This window comes from Microchirus variegatus (genome assembly GCF_963457635.1).
Source record: "Microchirus variegatus genome assembly, chromosome: 21".
In the NCBI taxonomy this organism is placed as follows: Eukaryota; Metazoa; Chordata; class Actinopteri; order Pleuronectiformes; family Soleidae; genus Microchirus; species Microchirus variegatus.
The window spans coordinates 6,037,763-6,059,391 of NC_139822.1; the positions used below are offsets into that span (position 1 = coordinate 6,037,763).

The 21,629-nt window shown below is 39.9% G+C and overlaps 1 protein-coding gene across 1 annotated transcript; it reads left to right on the forward strand.

The window, feature by feature from the left end:
- Positions 1-996: 996 nt before the first annotated feature.
- LOC310942110 (trypsin-1) lies at positions 997-2,279 on the forward strand (the record flags this gene model as incomplete). Its single annotated transcript, XM_083907415.1, has 6 exons — positions 997-1,066; positions 1,161-1,311; positions 1,429-1,679; positions 1,775-1,911; positions 2,018-2,119; positions 2,232-2,279. Exons 1-6 carry the CDS (start codon positions 1,027-1,029, stop codon positions 2,277-2,279), a joined length of 729 nt encoding a protein of 242 aa, XP_083763541.1. The 5' UTR covers positions 997-1,026.
- Positions 2,280-21,629: the final 19,350 nt, after the last annotated feature.

Below are 21,629 nucleotides of genomic sequence, written 5' to 3' on the forward strand. Positions count from 1 at the left end.
ATCTAGCCATAGTGCTACGATTTTTGTTATTTATCTAGCCATAGTGCTACGCTTTTGTTTTGAATTCTAGAGACTTTAATAAATACTCTTAAAACCTTCCAGTGTGCCTCCAGTCTCGAGCATTTGGGTCCAGCAGTGTTCTGCCTTCCTTACAAAATAGCAGAAACGACACAGGTTAATTCAGACTTAATCAACTGTACATCTGCTTTGTGTTTGATTTTTAACTTTGACAATCAGTTTTACTTTATATATATATATATATATATATATATATATATATATACATATTTATATAATATCTATGCTCACTTTAAACAAAACAACAAACGGTCAAACTCAATTTGGTTGTTAATAAAACAAGAAATGTGGCAGCAACAGTGTAATAGAAATAATTTCTTGGTTGTTATCTTGGTGTTATTTGCCTCTTGACTGTGCTATACAATGACACGTGGGTCTCTCCTGTGTGACTGTGTGTGAACCAGGCCATCTGCAGCGCTGCACACAGGTCACATGTCAAGGTTTACTGTCACAAAACACAGCTATAGTGAGTATATACTTTAGATCAATGGTTCCTGCATCTGCAAAAACAGTCCTGCGACAAATAAGCCAATCATTCTGATACAGATTGAAATGATCTTGTTTTAAGAAAACAGATCTGCCAATGGGGTTAGTATATACTTAAAACAATACTTAAAATGAGCTTGTAAATCTACAGCCACTTTAAGACTGTAATGTGCCTTAAATTAGGGAAAGAAATGGCTTATTTTAAGAAAGTTGTAATCTCAAACGAATACATTCTGTCATGCATGATTTTTAGCTTAGAATTTCTATATGTATACACATCTGTGATAGTGATTCTTACTGTATTGCACAATTGCTTAATACACACCAGTAAGAAACTGACTTTTCCAGGACCCTGATTGGTCCAAAACTAAAGAAGGAGGTGTGTTGCATAGTGAAGGGGGAGGGGTTTCTTTCTATATAAACCAGGTGAAGTCCTCTCATCAACAGGATCACACAGCAACCATGAGGTCTCTGGTCTTTGTTCTGCTCATCGGAGCTGCCTGTAAGCATTTGTCTTTGTGCTTGTTAACTTTTGAATAAGTGAATACTCACGTACATTTATTCACTGACTGGTTGGTTTTCTGTGCGTTTCTCAGTTGCCACTGAGGACGACAAGATCGTCGGAGGGTATGAGTGCCAGCCCTACTCCCAGGCCCATACGGTGTCTCTGAACTCTGGCTACCACTTCTGTGGAGGCTCCCTGGTCAACGAGAACTGGGTCGTGTCTGCTGCTCACTGCTACAAGTCGTATGTCGCGTGTTGATAGTATGAGGGAATAAAATACATGCAGGAATCAATATGATTTTGAGCAGCATCATGACATTCAGCTGCAAATGATCCTCTCTCTCTCTCTGTCCACTCTAGCCGTGTGCAGGTGCGTATGGGCGAGCACAACATCAGAGTCACCGAGGGAAACGAGCAGTTCATCTCCTCCTCCCGTGTCATCCGTCACCCCAACTACAGCTCCTACAACATTAACAATGACATCATGCTGATCAAGCTGAGCAAGCCTGCCACCCTCAACCAGTATGTGAAGACTGTGGCTCTGCCCACCAGCTGTGCCCCCGCTGGCACCATGTGCAAAGTCTCTGGCTGGGGCAACACCATGAGCTCCTGTGAGTAAAATCTGATTCTTTTTGTGTAAAAAAAAAATTGTGTTTTCCTCTGTGATAGACACTTTTCTCACATACTTTTGTATCACTCCTTGTAGCTGCTGACAGTAACAAGCTGCAGTGCCTGGACATCCCCATCCTGTCTGATACAGACTGTGACAACTCCTACCCTGGCATGATCACTGACGCCATGTTCTGTGCTGGATACCTGGAGGGAGGCAAGGACTCTTGCCAGGTATGTACAGTAAATCAGCATTCAAGGAGGAAATACAGAAACAAAGGCATGAAATACTTGTTATGAATCTTCAGTGTGAGTATACGCTCTTTATTTTCTTTGTCAGGGTGACTCTGGTGGCCCAGTGGTGTGCAACGGTGAGCTACAGGGTGTTGTGTCCTGGGGCTATGGATGTGCTGAGAGGGACCATCCTGGTGTCTACGCCAAAGTATATCTTTATTTTCAACATTTATCAATAAACCTTTTTGGGTATTTACTCACAGTTTGTATGTGGCCAGTCATATTTGCTGTTGAATTTTCTCTCTGTCTCTTATTCATAGGTCTGCCTCTTCAACGACTGGCTGGAGAGCACCATGGCCAGTTACTAAATCTGATCCTGTGACCACCATCTTGTTCCACTGCCTTTTGTCCATCATTTTAATTCATCATTTGTTGTAGAGTTTTGAAGAAAGTGCAGCCAATAAAGTCTTCCGCCTTGACTTTCAAATCATGTTCCACTTTATCACTTTCTTTCATTTTTTTTTACTTCATCGTTACATATGGTACCAGTCAAAAGTTTGAATGTTCCTTCTCATTTGTTGGTTTTCCTTATTTGTTTTCATTTTATACATAGTAAATACCGGACTCTCCCAGTCAGCTTCATGAGGTTGTCACCTGGAATCGTCCTGTAGGAGTTTCCAGAGATTGCCTTTATATTTGAGACCATCAGTTATGTTGTGCAGAGGTAGGGTTGGTACAAAGGTCTATATAGTGAATTGCCATATTTGACTACTATTTTTATTCATATTATATCAAGAACCACTCAACTAAATAAACAGAACATACAGTCCATCATTATATTTGAAGACATGAAGGTCAGTCGAACATACTGCATCCTCAATCAAAACAATCAAAATGGAGGGCTGCATTCATGTGCTTCAATAACTCTAAAACCTCACCAACGCTTTGAATGTATAGGAATATTTCCGTTTTTTTTTTTATGTGTGGCTGTCTGAGGTAGTGACTGATCCATGTTGTGACACTGACACTCATCAATGAAAACATGGCTGCCATGAGGGACACAAGAAAGGCTCACCAAACAAAATCTACACTTTCTTGTCCACAGTATAAATTATATATTTATTTATTTATCAATGCACTCTGGTGCAGGAGGGTGTTGTCTTGGTTTTCTTGTGTTCCTGGCTGACATGTTTTCAAGTGAGTGCAATCGTACTATCCTAGGATAGTACTGACATATGGCGTGAGTGAGAGGATTTTGCAGGAATACAATTTGAAATAATTAGTCTGAAAGATCCTCCACACTGTAAGATATAATCAGTTGGCTTTACTCAAAAAAAATGCAAACTTATTGCCTTAAACTAACTGAGTTAAGTAAAGTTGATTAAGTACATGTAACTTATTAAATATAAGTGTGCAGTACTTGCGAGAAATTGTTTATAATGAGTTTACTATATACTAAACTAAACGGGTATTTTGAGTTCACAGCTCTTGAATTAACTTGCTTGTTATGATTGTATTTTACTAAAATAACTAATTTATTGTAACTTTACTGTACTTGTTTCCTTACACTATAAATACCATGTGCATACTGTGTATATTCTGCAGACCGGTTATAATGTACATTCTACATTCTATTTTTAAACCTATTTTTATAGTCAGTGTTAATATCTTTATATATTGTACTTTATATATTCTATCTCTTTTTGGTAATGCATGTTTATTATTTATTATCCTTATCTTTATTGTCTTGCTGCTGTAACACTGTAAATTTCCCCACTGCGGGGGAAATCTTATCTTAAGAACATTAACAGTATGCAGATTTAGTGTGAATCTTAACACGCACAATTTATGCTGGATTCCTGGTATTTGCTGGCCACATTATCCAACATATCACACTTCTTTTTTACACATTTAACATCTGCATCACAAGAAGGCACTATCATAAATGCACTGAACAGGTCTGAGTATCAATTGAACAATGAAATGATGATTATGTTTTCACTTCACTCTTAAACAGTTCAAAATGCTGTTTAGTAAAAGCATCAACGCTCTCTTCTCACGTTTCTGTCATAAGAATAGTGCAATAATGAGAACAAAGGTTATTGAGTGCTACCTCACATCTGACTCCTCATTCATTAAACAACATGTTTTTAACTGTTAGCAGTTTTGGAGGTTCAAGGCATATGTGAGGCCAAATATGAGGCAAACTGCCTGTGCCAAATCCCAAATTTTGTCCATCACAATACCTCCCTCAAGGATGATGGCTGTGGAAACGGGCTGCTCAGGATCGTCTTCACTCAGCAGGGTCAATACACCGACTGTGACATTGTCTATGGCCTCATCTTGCGTTGTCTCCTGCAAAGAAACAAACAATCAGCAAAACAATTTGTAGTCAGGAAGATCTGTGATGGAGAGACACTTTGAAAAAAATGTGTATTGTAACGCTACAATACAATAGCTACAATACCACCCTCTAGTGATAATACCAGGTTAGCATGCTTAAATCACACACCATACTATTTCATATATTATTGAATGACATCACTAAATCCTCACTGTAAGAGCAATAGTTCTTTACTTGAAAACAATATGTTAAAGCATAAACATTTACAAAGACTTATATCATTGTGAATCTACAGTGATTTATTCTTTCTCAAATCCAATTTTTATTTTGTTCATCTTATCAAACCTGCTTTCAAAAACGCAGTCAAGAGAAATCTTAAATTCCCACGGACCATTCATGACAAAAATAACTAACTAACCTGTCCCTTTGTAAAGAAGGCTGGCCACCGTTCCACTATGTCCTGTACAGCAGGCTCCTTTTTCACGATCTCTTGCCTGCGTAGTGAGAATGTCTGGTCCATCATGTTTGAGATGAGAGATGAGATGATTTTAACAGCGATCCGGTTATCCTTAAAACATTACTATTTGCCAGTCTTGATGTTAACTAGGTACTAAAGGATTTAATTTCAGTGTCCACATACACGCACACACACACACACAAACACACACACACACACACACACAAGCGTCCTCACTGCAATGACAGAAAACCTACAAATCCTTCATTATGCACCTTTCCTATTTACAGTCGACTTTTCAGTGAAGCAGGGATTGTTTCACATTCATGGCTCATAATGTCTAATGTGTCAAGTCATTACGGTGCTTGTCAAAGTCCATCAATTTGACAGATTGGATGCATGATTGGTGATTTATAGTGGACAAGCTGCTTTGGGGTTACTTTCGTTTTAACTAATATTTCTGTTTATTGGTCCAGTGTAAAGCCTACACTACTCACAAAAAGTAAGGGGTGTTTTGCCTTTGCATTGAATTTCAGAGTGCACCTAAAATGCAGGTGAATTTAAATTAACCTTCTCTAAACCTTTGAATGCACATGTCCAATTGTTCAGTGTTTCAGTACTTATTGAATAAATGCTGTTTTTTAACAATGAGGATTCACCTGTGTATGGAAGTCAAGGGTCACTGAGGTTACCAAACCAATTTGAGTTAGTACTAAAGGTATTGAAATCAATAAAATGACCTGCCTAAATTTATGCACATGCCTAATTTTATTTAAATAATTCTTGCACACTTTCTGTAAATCATATAAACTTTATTTCACTGTGTTTGTCTCCTGATATGATATATTTAACTGAAATTTCTTATCCAAACAACCAATGATTTATAAAGGAAAATCATGAAAATTTACAGGGGTGCCCAAACTTTTGCACACCACTGTATGTATGGTAAATTAATATGTAGATACGTTCCCTTTGACATTGAATAAGCACAAACTTGTACCATGTAGGTTCAGATATTATATTACTATTTAAATTATTGATGTATTATATTGCTATGATCATACATGCTATACATGATCATTTTCAGTAAAAGAAAGCCTTGTTTTATTGTAATTACCATGTTCTTACATATATCATTTGTAATAGATAACTCACCTCACACGGTTAAATAAACACAAACTTGTACCATGTAGGTTCTGATATATACAAAGTAATTTACTCGGTTAGTAAAGTAAAACTGTACTGTAAAAGGAAGCCTTGCTTCTTTCCACGCTATAATGTTCTTACTAAATCCTTTGTATAATTTACCAGATGAATACCTCGTACTTCCGCTGTAGATTCGCTGTATTTACCCACTCATCATCAGTAGTTTTTAACGCTTTATAGTTTACTGGGTAAATGCCCAGTATTTTGACCATGGTTTCATTGTTCTTACGTTATTATTACAGTTTAATACCAAACACATTTTTGTGACCATATATTTACTGGGTAAATAGCTAGTAATTGGGGGACTGTACCTGCTTATTACCGGCTTATGACCTAATAATACACTAAAATGTACCTGGTAATAAGGGGACTGTAAAAGAAAGAGTTGCCAATGTTTTGAGTCTTGATGAGTTGTTTTACACTACCGTTGCAGTGCCAGGAATTGAACTCACAACCTTCCAGATAAAAGACAACTTGCCCTACCACTAAGCCACCATGACCGTATTTCTAACTTAAGTACATTGTAAATAAGAAAATTACTTTTGATACATAAGTACAGTAAATGTCATATACTTAAATAAGTAATATTATAAAAAGTGACTTCTACGAAAGTCATTTTCTGGTAACATACTTGTACTTTTACCTCTTTATAAAAGTATCTTTACAAGACTGGTGCGTCCTGTACAGGCTTCTGTAGAAATATTGCAAGATGATGACATCTCAGAGGCACTTGCTTATTTTACATACACTACCGTTCAAAAGTTTGGGGTCACTTAGGAAATCCTTACTTCCTTATTTTTGAAGGATCACTTTTTTTTCAATTAATATATTAAATGAATCAGAAATACACTCATGTACATTGTTAATGTGGTAAACGACTATTCTAGCTGCAAACGCAAATGGAGTAAATACGGACCACAATACCAACTCTTCTTCTTCTGATTTTATTTGGTAGTAACGAGTATAGCAAAGATAGTTAGAGGAAATGTGGTGGATTAAAAGTTAGAAGAAATATAAATAAAGTTACGTATACAAGTATAAGTATAATGAAATATTTGTAGTTCACTGCTTTTGAAACAGAAGCCTTCCACACAAACAAATGACATCCTTCCTGGTATGTGAAGGCCACCATAGTTCCTTTCTCATTTTTTGACCTAAAAATAAAAATAATCTTGACGAGCAAGTTTTGCACAGGAAAAATGTGCGTTTTATATGCGACACAAAAAACACAAACTAGTCAGTCAGTTGTTTTCAGTGTAACTGAATCATTATAATCAGTTAATTAAAAAGATTTGTTCACAGAAACGTTAAGTACTTCCTGCATGCATGAAATACCACTGAATTGGTTGTGATTCGGCTCACGATCACTGGCGTTCAGTCGTGCTGTCGCTAAACTCCTCTGTTAAATATTAAAGCTCCCACAGAGTGGTCCTATTTAGAGCTGAATCGATGAATCGATTATTAATCGATTACTAAATTAATCGCCAACTATTTTATAGTTTTATAATCGATAATCCAGGGGTTTCAAACTCATTTTGGTCCGGGGGCCGCATCCAGCTTAATCCGACCTCAAGGGGGCCGGACCAGTAAACTCATCGCAAAATGACATTGAAGTAATAATAAGTCCACTTTTTTCTTTGTATTAATAAAGAATAAAGAAGAAGAATTATAAAATTCTATGTATTAAATTATACAATATATATTTTTATTCTTTTACAAAATATATTACGAACAGCCTAAGAATTTTTAAGAAAAGTATGTGCAATTTCAACAACACTATCACTCAGTTCAACATTTATTTCAGTTATACCTGAGCACAGTGTATAACAATTAACAAAACAGTTACATTTGTCCCTGAAACATGGCATCTTTTAGCCTACAAAAGTGCATCTAATCTGTACATGTAACAAAAACCTCACATACATAACATGTATGGCATTTATAAGAAAAAGTGCATCAAATGTATAGATATAACAAAAACCTCACAACATTTATAAGAAATGATATAATACTCAACCAAACTCTTTGGTAGTTATTCTGTTGCCGACTAACACTGAATTTCACTGCAACTACTACAGCAAATATTGATTTCACAGCTATTTTTGTAAGTGCTACGTTGAACCCTGTGGTTCGCACCAAGTGATGTGAGGGGGGGGGGGGGGGGCGCTCAAAAGCGTGTGCCCATCTAACGTTCCGTTTAACGGCGTCATTCTTTTCCGGGCACGGAAATGAATAACGCCGAAGACACGCTAACAGTTCATATAACTATGATGGACCAGACAACAATGGCGATAAAAAAAACTGCAACGCACAGAGAACATCAGATTCAATGAAACTGCTTAGCGCTGTTGTTAGCCACAGCGGAGCTAACAGCCGGCAACACAGGACATTGATGTCATGACGCTCGAACGTCGCACCCAATGAATGACGGACGTTAACAAACTACGTCATCACGCTCTTTGCGAGCAGTGCTGCGTTCAAGTCAGCTTAGAAAATCGCCATAACCTGTTATTGGCCAATACCTGCAAGTGACATATTCAGCACACCCGCTCTCAGAAGCGCAGCTCCCCCCTCTGGAACGGTGGATGCACTGCTACTCATTATCAAAAAATAAAAAATCGCTTTTTAGCTTATAGCTTCACGACTTCCAGCCGCAGTCCCTTTTATGACTTTGACCCAGAGTCAGAAGACACTGTTGCTCGTGAAACACCTCCACAACGGATGTTCTTTTTCAATGTACGCAACCGGATGTTTCCGGCCAGGAGGATCTGCTGTACCAGGATAAATGCTGTTTACGCAACCAGAACGGGTTTTTTCAGAGATCTCGCTGAGCCCGAGATTACAATACAACACATGGTGTTCTCAGCAGTGGCTGAACTGTTTGTTTAGAACCTTCAGGGCTTCATAAACAAGGTAATGACACAGATACACACTAAAAAACATTTGGAACTTCCATCCTATGGGAGCTTTACGATTTTAATGATTTTCTATGTTGGCAAGTCTTTTTAACAGTTCGTAAATCACCTTTTCTGCCTCCTTCTTCCTTTGAAATGTTTTGCTATCTCCATAATGCAAAAAAAACCAATAAATATATTCATTTAGGAAACCATACCCTTCATCAGAAAATCCGATAAATCAATCTGCATATCCAGGGGACGTGATTCAGTTTTAGAAATCAGCGCCACATAAATGAATGTTTGTAGACTTTAGGGAGGGTTGTTGTGTATCAGAGCAGTCAAAAAGCAGTTTACTTCCAGAATCCTTCACCCATAGCCACACATAATGGACAATCAGGCCTCTCAGAGCCAGCTAGACCATTAGCCTGCGCTAATGCACCCAGGACTCCCTGCCATGCGCTGCCCATCACTCTCTAAATCAGATCTGGTTTCACACAGAAGCCGCCTCATCTCTTTGTGCTTGGGGCAACCCTTGCTCCAAAACAGTGACTCCTGAGAAAGAGTGGTTGAGAAAATGGACATTTTCTCGTTTACTAGCTTTAGTACCTAGAGAACCTAAAGTACCTTTAGAGAATGTGAGGTATCTGGAAACATAATAAACATTTCTGCGGTTTTACGAGACAGATATGCGGTTAAAAGAGTGAGCCACAACTGCAGGGGAATCCTCTGAAAGGAATGCTGTTGCTACTTGTGTATATGGTACATGTACAGTAGTGTATATCGGATTCCTGTTTCAAAGTGCAAAGTGGATATTGGCTCAATCAGAGGGTGAAATTGTTTTTGACCAGGCTTGTGATCTTGGGTTTCACAGTTCTGCCTTGCTAAATGGACTGGGTGCATTGGTGGAGGAGGAGGATGCAGAGTGCTCTTAAAAGGCAAGGGTGGAAAACAAGTGAGAGACAGCCTCCATGTCTTTTTCTCTCTCTGTACAGGGACAGTGACACGTACCACCCATGTATGGAGGCACTGTGCCTCAAGTTTCAGCCATCAAATCAAAACAATCCTGAAAGTAGGGTATGGTGAGTGACACGAGGAGCCTCATGATGAGGGGTAAACAGCTCTTCATTCCTCTCTGCTTTGTTAAAACTGGATGGAGTTTGCACGTTTTTCTCCAAACAAGTTTAGAATATCCGATGAGTGGCGCTCGTCACACGGGAGACAAAAAACAGAGCAGAGCAGTCACAACAGGTGCTGTCATCACTATCTAACTTTCTCTGAATTGTTATTTGGGAAAGATCTCAGTGAAGAAACTATTATATGAAACTAACGAATTATGGAATGGTTTATCTCTCTTCACCTTCTCTCTGGCCTTCACTTTAGGATGAGAACATTTTAATAAAACAGTCAGGTGAAGAAAAACAAAAACACATCGCTCTCAGTGATAATGTTACAGTTGTTATTTTATACTTCTCTCTTGAAATAAATTGATTAGATGATTCTATTGATAAAATAAATGATCCTGAGTGTGCTGTCTCAAGTTTTAAAAAGTAAGGCACACAACAAAGATTAATGATAACGGTTCTGCTACTGGCTGGAACATGAATGCATGTCATTGCACTGCACTGGAAATGATGCATCTCTGGCAAAAATAGCGCAGACAAAGAAGAAATGAACGTGTTCACAGAGGTTTTACTGTCCCGCTGATTCTAACTGGACCTGAACCCGATAAAAACACACATGCATTAGAGTCCTGTGACCTGGGAGTGAATGCAGATTCAAAACATTCCCACTGGTGAAACATCCAGATAAACCCAGTATTAAATGTTTTTTTTTTTGTTTTTGTTTTTGTTTTTTTAAATGAGGCCTAGGGTATTTTTGACACTGCAGAACAAACGGAGGCCTCTTTCCCTCTTTCGCATGCTACAGAACTATGGTGGTCATTGCATACTAGAACCTATGTAACTTTATTTTTTTTTTTGCTTAATAAGCAAGTTCCAGCTTTTAGGATAGGTATACATCTGTGAAGGTGTTTTTGCTTATTTTATTAATTCATTAATTTTCTGTTTTATTTTCTTAATGACTTTGTTTTCTCAAATCAGATAATTCACCTCCTGTGGCTTGATTTCTAACCATACCCTCATCCTGTCTGAGTCTGCTTTTGGATCTTCATTGTGAGAGTGTACTGGCATTTTTCCACTACACAGTTCTAGCACGACTGGGCTCGGCATCGGCTCGATTCTACTAGTTTTTTTTTTGCTTTTCTTTTCTCTTGTGGGAGTCCCAATCTTTGGTAAACTTGATTCCAACCAGATGCTAGTTTACTCATTAACCAGATATGCAGCAACATTATTAATGTGGTGTCATGTTTGGGAACATCTGATCACTGTCCATACAGTACTTGCTCTTCTTCAGGTCCACCTCCCAAAGGAATGATCTGTCTCTTTAGTTGATAAATGTTGTGCTGCGTTCAAGAACGAGCTACAAACTTGTTTGGTGCTGGCCAAGTAATGCACAGTGGAATGTCAGAGCTATTTAACTGCAAACAGCTGTGTCACAATGATGCTGAGAGCGTGAACCAAAACAATCAAGTTGAAGACCAAAACAACAAGCTTTAAGACACTAAAGTGCTCGGCAGAGCTTTGGGGAACTTCAGTGTTGACTGGTGATTTTTGTTGTTAACGTCAGAACATTAGAATGTGATTTGCCCTTCTTTTCTCTTGTGTTGATTTATCTTTCAGCTGAGTACTTAAGTTTGGGCGCTACAGTAAATCAATGTATGATTCATGATCGCTGCATCACCACCCACTAATGTTGTAGCATTTTTATTTTATTTATTAATTCACCCCATCTTGTTTCATTATGCCGCTCTTACTTTGAAATAATTGAGCAGGAATAATAACTCGCCCATTATGTCTTTCTATGTTAATTATAATTAATTTACTTAAAGCTCACATAGAGTGGTTCTGTTGCACATAATGTTAGAGATCCTCTTTTCTGACGGTGTTTCCCAGCCGCGAGATTTGAGACTCAACTCTCACACCCAGAAGACAGAGGCCGTTTCTCAATACCCAAGTATGCCAGTATGTACTTGCTTGCTTGGAAAGTACATACTTGAGAAGTACGACTGAAGTACATACTTGCCAAGTACGGGAGTACACGAGCACGATTCTTCAATTGGAACAGCAGCGTACTTCCTTGTTCTACTGTTTGAATGGCGGGTGGCGCGAAGCACTTAAGCCTCATTACCGCCACCTACAGTGTTGATGAATGAACATATAAAATACTTTTAATAAATACATATATTGTTGTTATTTTCACACTATAAAATGTGTCCATTATATGTAAATACATATACAATGACAGTGCGACTTTACATTAAATGAAACATTAATATTAAACAAACAGTTCACAGTGTCAGGTCAAAATGTTTGCATTAAAAACAACATGTCAACAACAAATCTATGGATCACACCAAGTATGTAACGACGGAGCCGTCTGAACCAGCGGATCATTTCATCAGGACAGGCCGAGGTACTGCTGCCCTCTGCTGGACACTGTGAGCACCGAGCGTCCGCTGAGGCAGAGCTGATAACCTCCGATAGCGCCGCTGTCATACTATAAATACGTCATATCTTATTACACAAACCACATGTTTGGATTCTAAATGACTAATTTGTCGCCTCAAATGATTTCAAAACTTTGTTCCGGGACACAGAAATATATTTATTTCAGGTTTATATTTGTATTTTATCCTGCTATGTTCCGCCGAAATGCATTCTGGGATATATGGCTTTCCCAAGTACGCTCAAGTCACCACCCGATGCATACTTGGTAAAATGGGTGGAGCGAGAACACTTCCGGGTATGAGAACCGTACTCACTGCTCGCGTTCTTGAGAATTGGAACAGAACTTGGACTGCGGCTGATGACGTTTTCACAAGTACGGGAGTACGCAAGTACGGACAAGTACGCACAAGTATGGATATTGAGAAACGGCCAGAGTCTTGTGATTGGCCAGTACCCGGAAGTGACATATTCAGCACACCCGCTCTCAGAAGCACAGCTCCCCCCTCTGGAACGGTGGATGCACTGCTACTCATATCAAAACATTGTTTTAACAATGTTTAAAAATAGCTTCTTCACAACTCCCCGCCGCAGTCCCTTTTATGACTTTGACCCAGAGTCAGAAGACACTGTCGCTCGTGAAACACCTCCACAACGGACGTTATTCTTCTTCTGCGGTTCAATGTACGCAACCGGATGTGCCCGGAGCAGGACGATCTGCTGTTCAGGAGAACTGGTGTTTACGTAACCGGACCGGGTTTTATCAGAGATCTCGCTGAGCCCCGAGATTACAATAAAACACAGCGTTCTCAGCAGTGGCTGAACTGTTTGTTTAGAACCTTCAGGGCTTCATAAACAAGGTAATGACGCAGATACACACTAAAAAACAGCGTTAATTGGAACTTCTAGTCTAGGTCCGCTTTAATGCCAAAGAGTCGTTCATTTTTGGTATTAATTGCACTAATTTTATTTATATATACATGTATATGTATATATATATGTATATGTTTATAGATATATATAAAGAACTTTATGAAGTTGGCTTCTCCATTAGTTTCAGGGTTCAGGGCATTGTTTACTGCACTTACACACCTGTCTGATCTTCCTTCTTTCGTTCCTTCTCTCCCATTTCCCTTCCTCCCTTCCCTCTCCCCTCCCTCCTTTGTGCCTTCTCTCTTTTCACACATGCTCACACCCTCGCTCACTCACACCTCACACTGAGCAGCTCGAGCATTAGAGAGTCGTGTTTGTCTTGCTCTACAGTAGAACATGCGACAGAGAGCAGCCCGAAGCAGCAGGGGATGACGTGGGTTTGACAACTTTAAGGGCTACTTTCTGTGTGTCTCATCAGACCCTGCTCTAGCTCAGAAACAGGTAAGTTTAACATCCAATTCTCTTACTGTTACACATGAAGGTGGATTCTTTTATTACTTATTTAGCCCTTTGGTCAACTGAGGAATTTATAATGAGACATAACAAATGTGAAGTCAGTGCGTATGTTGAAATCATTATAATGCATTTAAGAGCAGCTTCATTTCGTGAGGGAATATTCTGACTGAACATATTGCTGCTGACTTTCCTGTATTCTCTCTTATTTTCTGTTACTCTCTCTATGTAGCTAATCCACCCACTGTTTCTCATGAGAACTTCTCCGCGAGAAGTTGCTCAGCTCTCCCACCTAAAGAAGAGTCAATTACCTGAGTAGAACAAACCTGAAAAAAGTATGAAGATGATAGTGCCTGCTTTGTTATCTTGCTCATTTAATCCCATGGATTGTCACACTTCTTCTCTGCAGAAGCAGAGGAGTAGGAGGAGGTGGCAGGATGACAAAGGCTGCAGCTGCCTTTTCTTCTCATGAAGAAGGGTGAGAAATGACATAATGGCAGCCGAGCTCAGGTAACTTCATTTGGACACTGATACCCTTGAAACTAATACAGCTGTTGGGTTATGGTAAGGTTTGTGCTGCTGTGAGAGTGTGAAATGGAAGCCATTTACAAGACAGAATCCGATTTATTTGATTAGCAAGGATAATTGAGGGAAGAAGAAATGACATGTCAGAATTCTGTCATTATTATCCCCTGTGTTTTTATTTTACTGTGACTAAACTTGGCAAATTGGAGAAGTGTATGATTAAAAACATTATTACGAGAAGCCTGTGCAGGTTCTGTCATTCCAGTGAGAAAGTGTTCAGGATATGGAGAAATAATTGATGCACGATCAGAGTTGATCACAAGGCTGCAGACCAGACTGAGGCGGCACAAGCGTGAGAGTGAGTTGTTTTTCACTGAGCGGTGATGTCATGACACCACTGTTTGGAAGGACTAACAGTTTATTCTGAAAACTGAGCCTGTGTCCTGAGGCTCGGGCAAATTGTCTGAGCATAAACGATGAAGGTAGAAACTCCTTACAGATGGGGAGGAAGAGAAAAAAGAAAAAAACACCCTCCATATAAAAAAAAAAGAAAGCTGATATCTGCATTAAAACACCTTGTTTTCACAAGAGTTTCTAAGAACTCACTACCCAGAGCAGACCAGGTTTGACTCCATTTAATTACTGATGAAAAGTAACTGAGTACTGTGACGCAAATGTTATATACTGTACATTGCAGAGGGATCTTCTGCTTTCAGCTGCTGGTCTACATTTCAGACATGTTGGTATTTTTTTATTCAAACTACTTTTATTTGTACAAAAGCTTCTGATTGAACATTTTACGATATGTATATATATATATGTATATATATATATATATACATATATATATATATAACATCCTCTGTGCCCAACTGCAGATGTCATTTAGTCTCTTCAGTTTTGAAATTAACTTAATATTTTTCATACTCATGTTGCAGCACATATAGATATACATTTTCTTCATTGTGCAAAATAAACAGACATAATTGCTGAGGACTATTCTGCCAAATTGTGTCTAATGTACTTAAAATGGTTCAATCTTGGTCATTTGTGATATTAAACGCTGCTTATATGATGATGCATCATTAATAATAATCAATACCACTGATATGAACCATACTGCTGCACCAGTGCATATATTTCTCATTGAGTACTTTCACTTAAGAAGGAGTTTAATACATTTCCACACAGTTTTATTACTGAAGTAAAGGTTTAATTTGAACCTGCTTACTAGACTCCAGGAAATGTGGAGACACCCTCATTTTTATAAAGGTTGTTAACATGCCAGTCATGAAAAGAACTATTCAGACAGGAAAACAACCCAAAAACTCTTGTCTGACTTTTTGCCCACACACATACTGTAGTCATTATTAGTGGTCAGTATATATACTGTACAGTATAAAGACTAATACTGTTTGTTTTTATGAGCTAATTACCTTTTTTTCTCACTTGTTTAATGTCTGTGCCTGCAGTGGAACTGGATTCCTCACTTGGATAAACATCATTACTTTTACAGGACAGAGTGTAACTTCAGTTTAATCTGTGATCTCCATTAAGAATGGACTTTTCTTGCCAAAAAGACACACACACACACACACACAGAGACAAAGCTCAGATTTCCCACCGTGAACGTCACTGTGGGATGACTTTTCTGAAGATGCAGAACTTAGCTCATTAGTGAGCATTAAACCAAAGAGGGATTGTTCACAGTGGCTAAGTTCAGTGTCTGACTTGAAAGAATGAGCACACCTCGGCGTACCTGAGATTCTCGGCCACCAAGAGAGTAAGAAGTGAGGGAGTTAAAAGGACGCAGAGGATGAAAATGCGAGGCCATCGGGAACTGTGGAACTGAGAGAAGATGGCATTTCACTATAGTATCAGGCTTTATATGCACGTGATCATGAAGAGAGACAAGAAAAGATCTAATGAACAAAGAACCATTTACCAAGTTCACTGTCAGAGATTTCAATGTAAGAAATGTACAATTTCTAAGATAAAATCATTTAAACCAAGAAACGTAAAACAACTGTGTCAAATCTGGCCTTTCTATACTTTACAAGACTTTTTAGGAATGTGATTGCATTTCTCAGGTTGTTTACTCGTGTGCCTACTGAACTGGAATCAGTGTGTCTCTGCAGAACTGGCTCAGTCCAGCAGGAACAAGAGTGACACCTAATGTGACACCGTCGGCGTTAACAAGGCCATCACCCTCTTTTCCCTCCAAAATGATGAACGCAGAATCACAGCAGCGGGAATTATAACTTTACAAATTTGACACAGAAACAAAGAGCATGTGTCTGCGTCTATGTATCTGTGTGTTTACATCTTTATTTATGGTGAATAATGGTGGCTTCTTCTGCAGGTCGTCATTATCAGCAGCTGATTTGTGCTGAGCAACACTTTACATCACCCCTCTTCATCCCTCACACCGAAATAAGCTGTCAGTGTCGACAAGCCTCTTCACCAAACTCAGATACACTGGCTCAACACTTTTGCAGTCATTATACACCCGAATGAGCAGGCGCTGCACATTAGCATAAGCAAAACTGGTCATCATACCAACATACTATTGATTTTGGATATCTCTGTTGTCAGAGCGCCACACGTACAATTACTTTTTTGTTTTGATTTTGTGATGTTTGAGATCAAATTGTTGATTAAACATTGTTTAATTTAAGGCACAGAGAAACATGCCTAAACCGTAATCCTTAAATACTCTGTCCATTAATGACAATATGAATGATCATTGTCACCAGTCTAAAAAACATGAAACATGGAAAAAATAATTAACAGCAAGCTATGTGTGTACTAATATCTTTTTAATATGTTTACTTAATCGAATGTTTATATTGTCTGGTTTATTTCAAATCTAATGTTGTTGTCCTTCATAAGACCTAGCTTTTTGGCTGCAGTTGTAAATAAGAGTTTGTTCTTAATCTGTCCCGCCTGGTTCAATAAAGTTTTTTTTTGTTTTTGTTTTTTCAAAAAACCCTGTCTATTGTTTTGTACACAAATGCCATCGTACATTTTTCTTGAAAAAACATATTATTAGTTAAGGCTATGAAAAAACACAGTCCACAGTCATACTGTTTTTCAAAGAAATTTGAGTGTATTTGTCATTAAAACAAAGAAAATTGTTTCAGAAACATTGAAATCTACTTCCTTACCTTCTTTGTTTCTTATTTATTTACATGACTATATTTTGTGTCTGTGTTTCAATCATTTTGGACAATCACAATTACGGACTACATAAACTTCTGTGTTGAGAGCACTGTACCCACCAGGACAGTACGATGTTTCTCTAACAACAAACCCTGGATTAACCCTGACATAAAGGCTCTCCTTAAGGAGAAAAAGAGAGTTTTTAGGTCAGGAAACAAGGAGGAGCTGAAGACTGTTCAGAGGGAGCTGAGGAGAAAGATCAGGGAGGGGAAGGACAGCTACAGGAAGAAGATGGAGGATCAGCTGCAGCAGAGAGATGTCAGTGGAGTCTGGAGAGGCCTGAAAACCATCTCCGGCCAAAACAAGCTGGACTCCCAGACTGTAGGGGACCAGAGGTGGGCTAACGACTTGAACTTATTCTTCAATAGGTTTGATCAGGCCCCCACTTCTCCCCCGACAGCCCTGCTGGAACCTCTTTCATCTGGATCACCAGTAAACTGCCCGACCTCCACCCCCCTCCCTTCATCTCCAAGCTCGTTCAACATCACACAACCCCCCTGCTCCAATCTGTCCTTCACACCTAACCAGGTGAGAAAAGAGCTCAAAAAGATCAAGGCGAAGAAGGCTGCAGGTCCTGATGGCATCAGCTCCAGGCTCCTCAAATCCTGTGCAGTTCAGCTGTGTGGGATAATGGGGACCATCTTCAACATGAGCCTGAAACTGGGGAGAGTACCACACTTATGGAAGACGTCCTGTGTGGTACCAGTGCCAAAAACACCGCACCCCAAAGACTTTAACAGTTACAGGCCGGTGGCACTAACATCCCACCTGATGAAGATCCTGGAGCGTCTGGTGCTGTCTCATCTGCGCCCTGTGGTGAGACCAGCGATGGACCCACTGCAGTTCGCCTACCAGCCCAGCATCGGGGTGGATGACGCTGTCATCTACCTGCAGGACAGAGCTCTTTCTCACCTGGAGAAGTCGGGGAGCACTGTGAGGATCATGTTTTTTGATTTCTCCAGTGCTTTCAACACCATCCAGCCAGCATTTCTGAAGGACAAGCTGGAGCATGCAGGAGTTGATCCTCACCTCACATCCTGGATTGTGGATTATTTGACTGATCGACCCCAGTATGTGAGGACTCGGGATTGTGTGTCGGACATGGCTGTCTGCAGTACAGGGGCCCCACAGGGAACAGTTCTGGCTCCGTTCCTCTTCACCCTGTACACTGCAGACTTCTCCTACAGCTCCCCCTCCTGTCACCTGCAGAAGTTCTCTGACGACTCTGCCATTGTCGGCCTCATCACAGACGATGACGACAGAGAGTACAGAGAACTTGTTCAGGATTTTGTGGACTGGTCCCTGCGGAACCGCCTCCAGCTCAACGCGGGGAAAACTAAGGAGCTGGTGGTGGATTTCCGCAGAAGACGACACTCTCCTCCATCGCCGGTGTGCATCCAGGAAAAGGACATAGAGATGGTGACATCTTACAAATACCTGGGTGTTCACCTTAACAATAAACTGGACTGGTCTGATCATGCTGCTGCGCTCTACAGGAAGGGTCAGAGCAGACTCTACCTGTTGAGGAAACTAAGGTCTTTTGGAGTTCAGGGAGAACTCCTGAAGACCTTCTACGACTCAGTAGTGGCATCAGCCATTTTTTACGCAGTGGTCTGCTGGGGCAGTGGCATCACAGCCGCAGACAGGAAGAGGCTGGACAGGCTGATTAAGAAAGCCAGCTCTGTCCTTGGATGTCCCCTGGAACCAGTGGAGGTGGTGGGAGAGAGGAGAATGGCTACCAAGCTATCATCTCTGATGGACAACCTCTCCCACCCCCTGCAGAACACCATCGCAGCACTGGGCAGCTCCTTCAGTCACAGACTAAAACATCCAAAATGTCTGAAGGAGCGTTATCGCAGGTCGTTCCTCCCTGCAGCTGTTAGACTGTACAACAAGTACTGCTCTAAGTAGACCCCACACACACACACACACACACACACACACACACACTCCACTCTCCATGTGCAATATACTGTTAACTCTCATTGGTGTAATATACTGTATATATTTTTTCATAATGTAAATTTTTTTTGAAGTGCAATATATTGTCATTTTTCATACTGTCAAATTTTTTATACTGTAGTTTTCTCATCAGTGCAATATCCTTATCCTTATTTATTATCCTTATTTAATAGCTCAGCCTTGTTTCCTTACACTATAAATACCATGTGCATACTGTGTATATTCTGCAGACCGGTTGTAATGTACATTCTACTTTTAAACCTATTTTTATAGTCAGTGTTAATATCTTTATATATTGTACTTTATATATTCTATTTCTTTTTGGTAATGCATGTTTATTATTTATTATCCTTATCCTTACTGTCTTGCTGCTGTAACACTGTAAATTTCCCCACTGCGGGACGAATAAAGGACTTCTTATCTTATCTTATCTTAAAATGCAAAATACACACAATTTGCTTAAATGCAACGTTATCATCTAGAACCGTTTTTTTCCCACACAGATTATATGGTGACCCATTTTTAAAGATGGAAAATTATCATGAAAGTAATAAAATGAAATACAAATTCATTTTATGCATGTTATTTACATATACACATAATAGACAGGGTTTTTACGCCCACGTCACAGCACAGAAACAGCCCTCCTGTTAGAGGGCTAGCATCTATTGGCATCTCCGACACACCCCTGGAGTGGTTTAAATCTTATCTCTCTGGCCGCACCCAGTTCATCCAGTTGAAAACCTTCACATCCCAACCGTCTCCCCTCTCCTCTGGTCTTCCCCAAGGCTCTGTACTTGGCACCATCCTGTTCATCAGCTATCTCCTCCCCCTTGGTCAGATCTTCCGTAAATTCAATATCCACTTCCACTGTTATGCGGACGACACCCAGCTCTACCTTTCTTCCAAACCCACCTCCACCTTCCCGCCCTCCTCCCTCTGTAACTGTCTACAAGAAATCGAAACCTGGTTCTCTTCCAATTTCCCGAAACTCAACAGTGACAAAACCGAGGTTCTCTTCATAGGTTCCAAATGCACTCCAAATCCTGGACTATTGTAACTCCCTTCTTATTGGTCTTCCCCACAAGTCCATTTATAAACTCCAATTGGTTCAGAACTCTGCTGCCCGGATCATCACCAGGATCCCTTCTATCAATCACATCACACCTGTTCTGCGACAGCTTCACTGGCTTCCGGTTAAATTACGCATCGATTTCAAAATTCTGCTTCTAACCTTCAAGGCCATCCATAACCTCTCTCCCCCATACCTCTCTGACCTCCTTCACACCAACACCCCTTTCCGCACACTAAGATCTGGCTCATCTATCAGCCTCATTGTGCCTCCTGCCCGTCTGACCACCACGGGGGCCAGAGCCTTCAGCCGATCTGCCCCCCGCCTCTGGAACTCCCTCCCCCCCGGCATCAGGAACATTGTTTCATTCGCCATCTTCAAATCCCATTTGAAAATCCACCTTTTTAAACAGGCCTACTCCCTCTAACTCTCTAACTCTCTACCCGTTGCTCTTACCTTTTGTTATTTTTTATTTTGTTGTTGTACGGTGACCTTGAGTGTCTTGAAAGGCGCCCTTAAATATAACGCATTATTATTATTATAAAAAAAAATATCTAAAAGGTTGTCACATTTGTTTAAGGACCCCCAAAAAACTGTGGGTCCTGACCCAGTCTTTGGGAATCACTGATCTAGAATCACCAAATAGTTCACTACACATTTATCCAGTAGTCATTTCTTATGCCTACAAGATTAAAAAAATGTGATATGGAATTAATCCAATTCAATACCATTGGCATTTCTTCATATGAGTTGGCAGTGCCTGAAGTTCACAGATTTTCTCAACCACGGTCCACTGTCACTGGGAAAAACACCCCACACTCACAGCAGGTTCTATAATTAAATAGCGTGTGTCCACTTTGGAATTAAATTTAATCGGCAGTTGCCTCTGCTCTTCGCTGTTCCCACAGCTGCTAAAATAATGGAAATTTGCTGCTGGAAATCAATGCACACACTGTGTGTGAGAGAATGGCTCTCTTCCTACAGAGATACTCTACACATTCTATCTGCTTGTCAAAGCCAGTAGAAACAAAATGAATTCCCATCATGAATGCTGTATGCATGGCTAACTGTCTACCTGTCTACC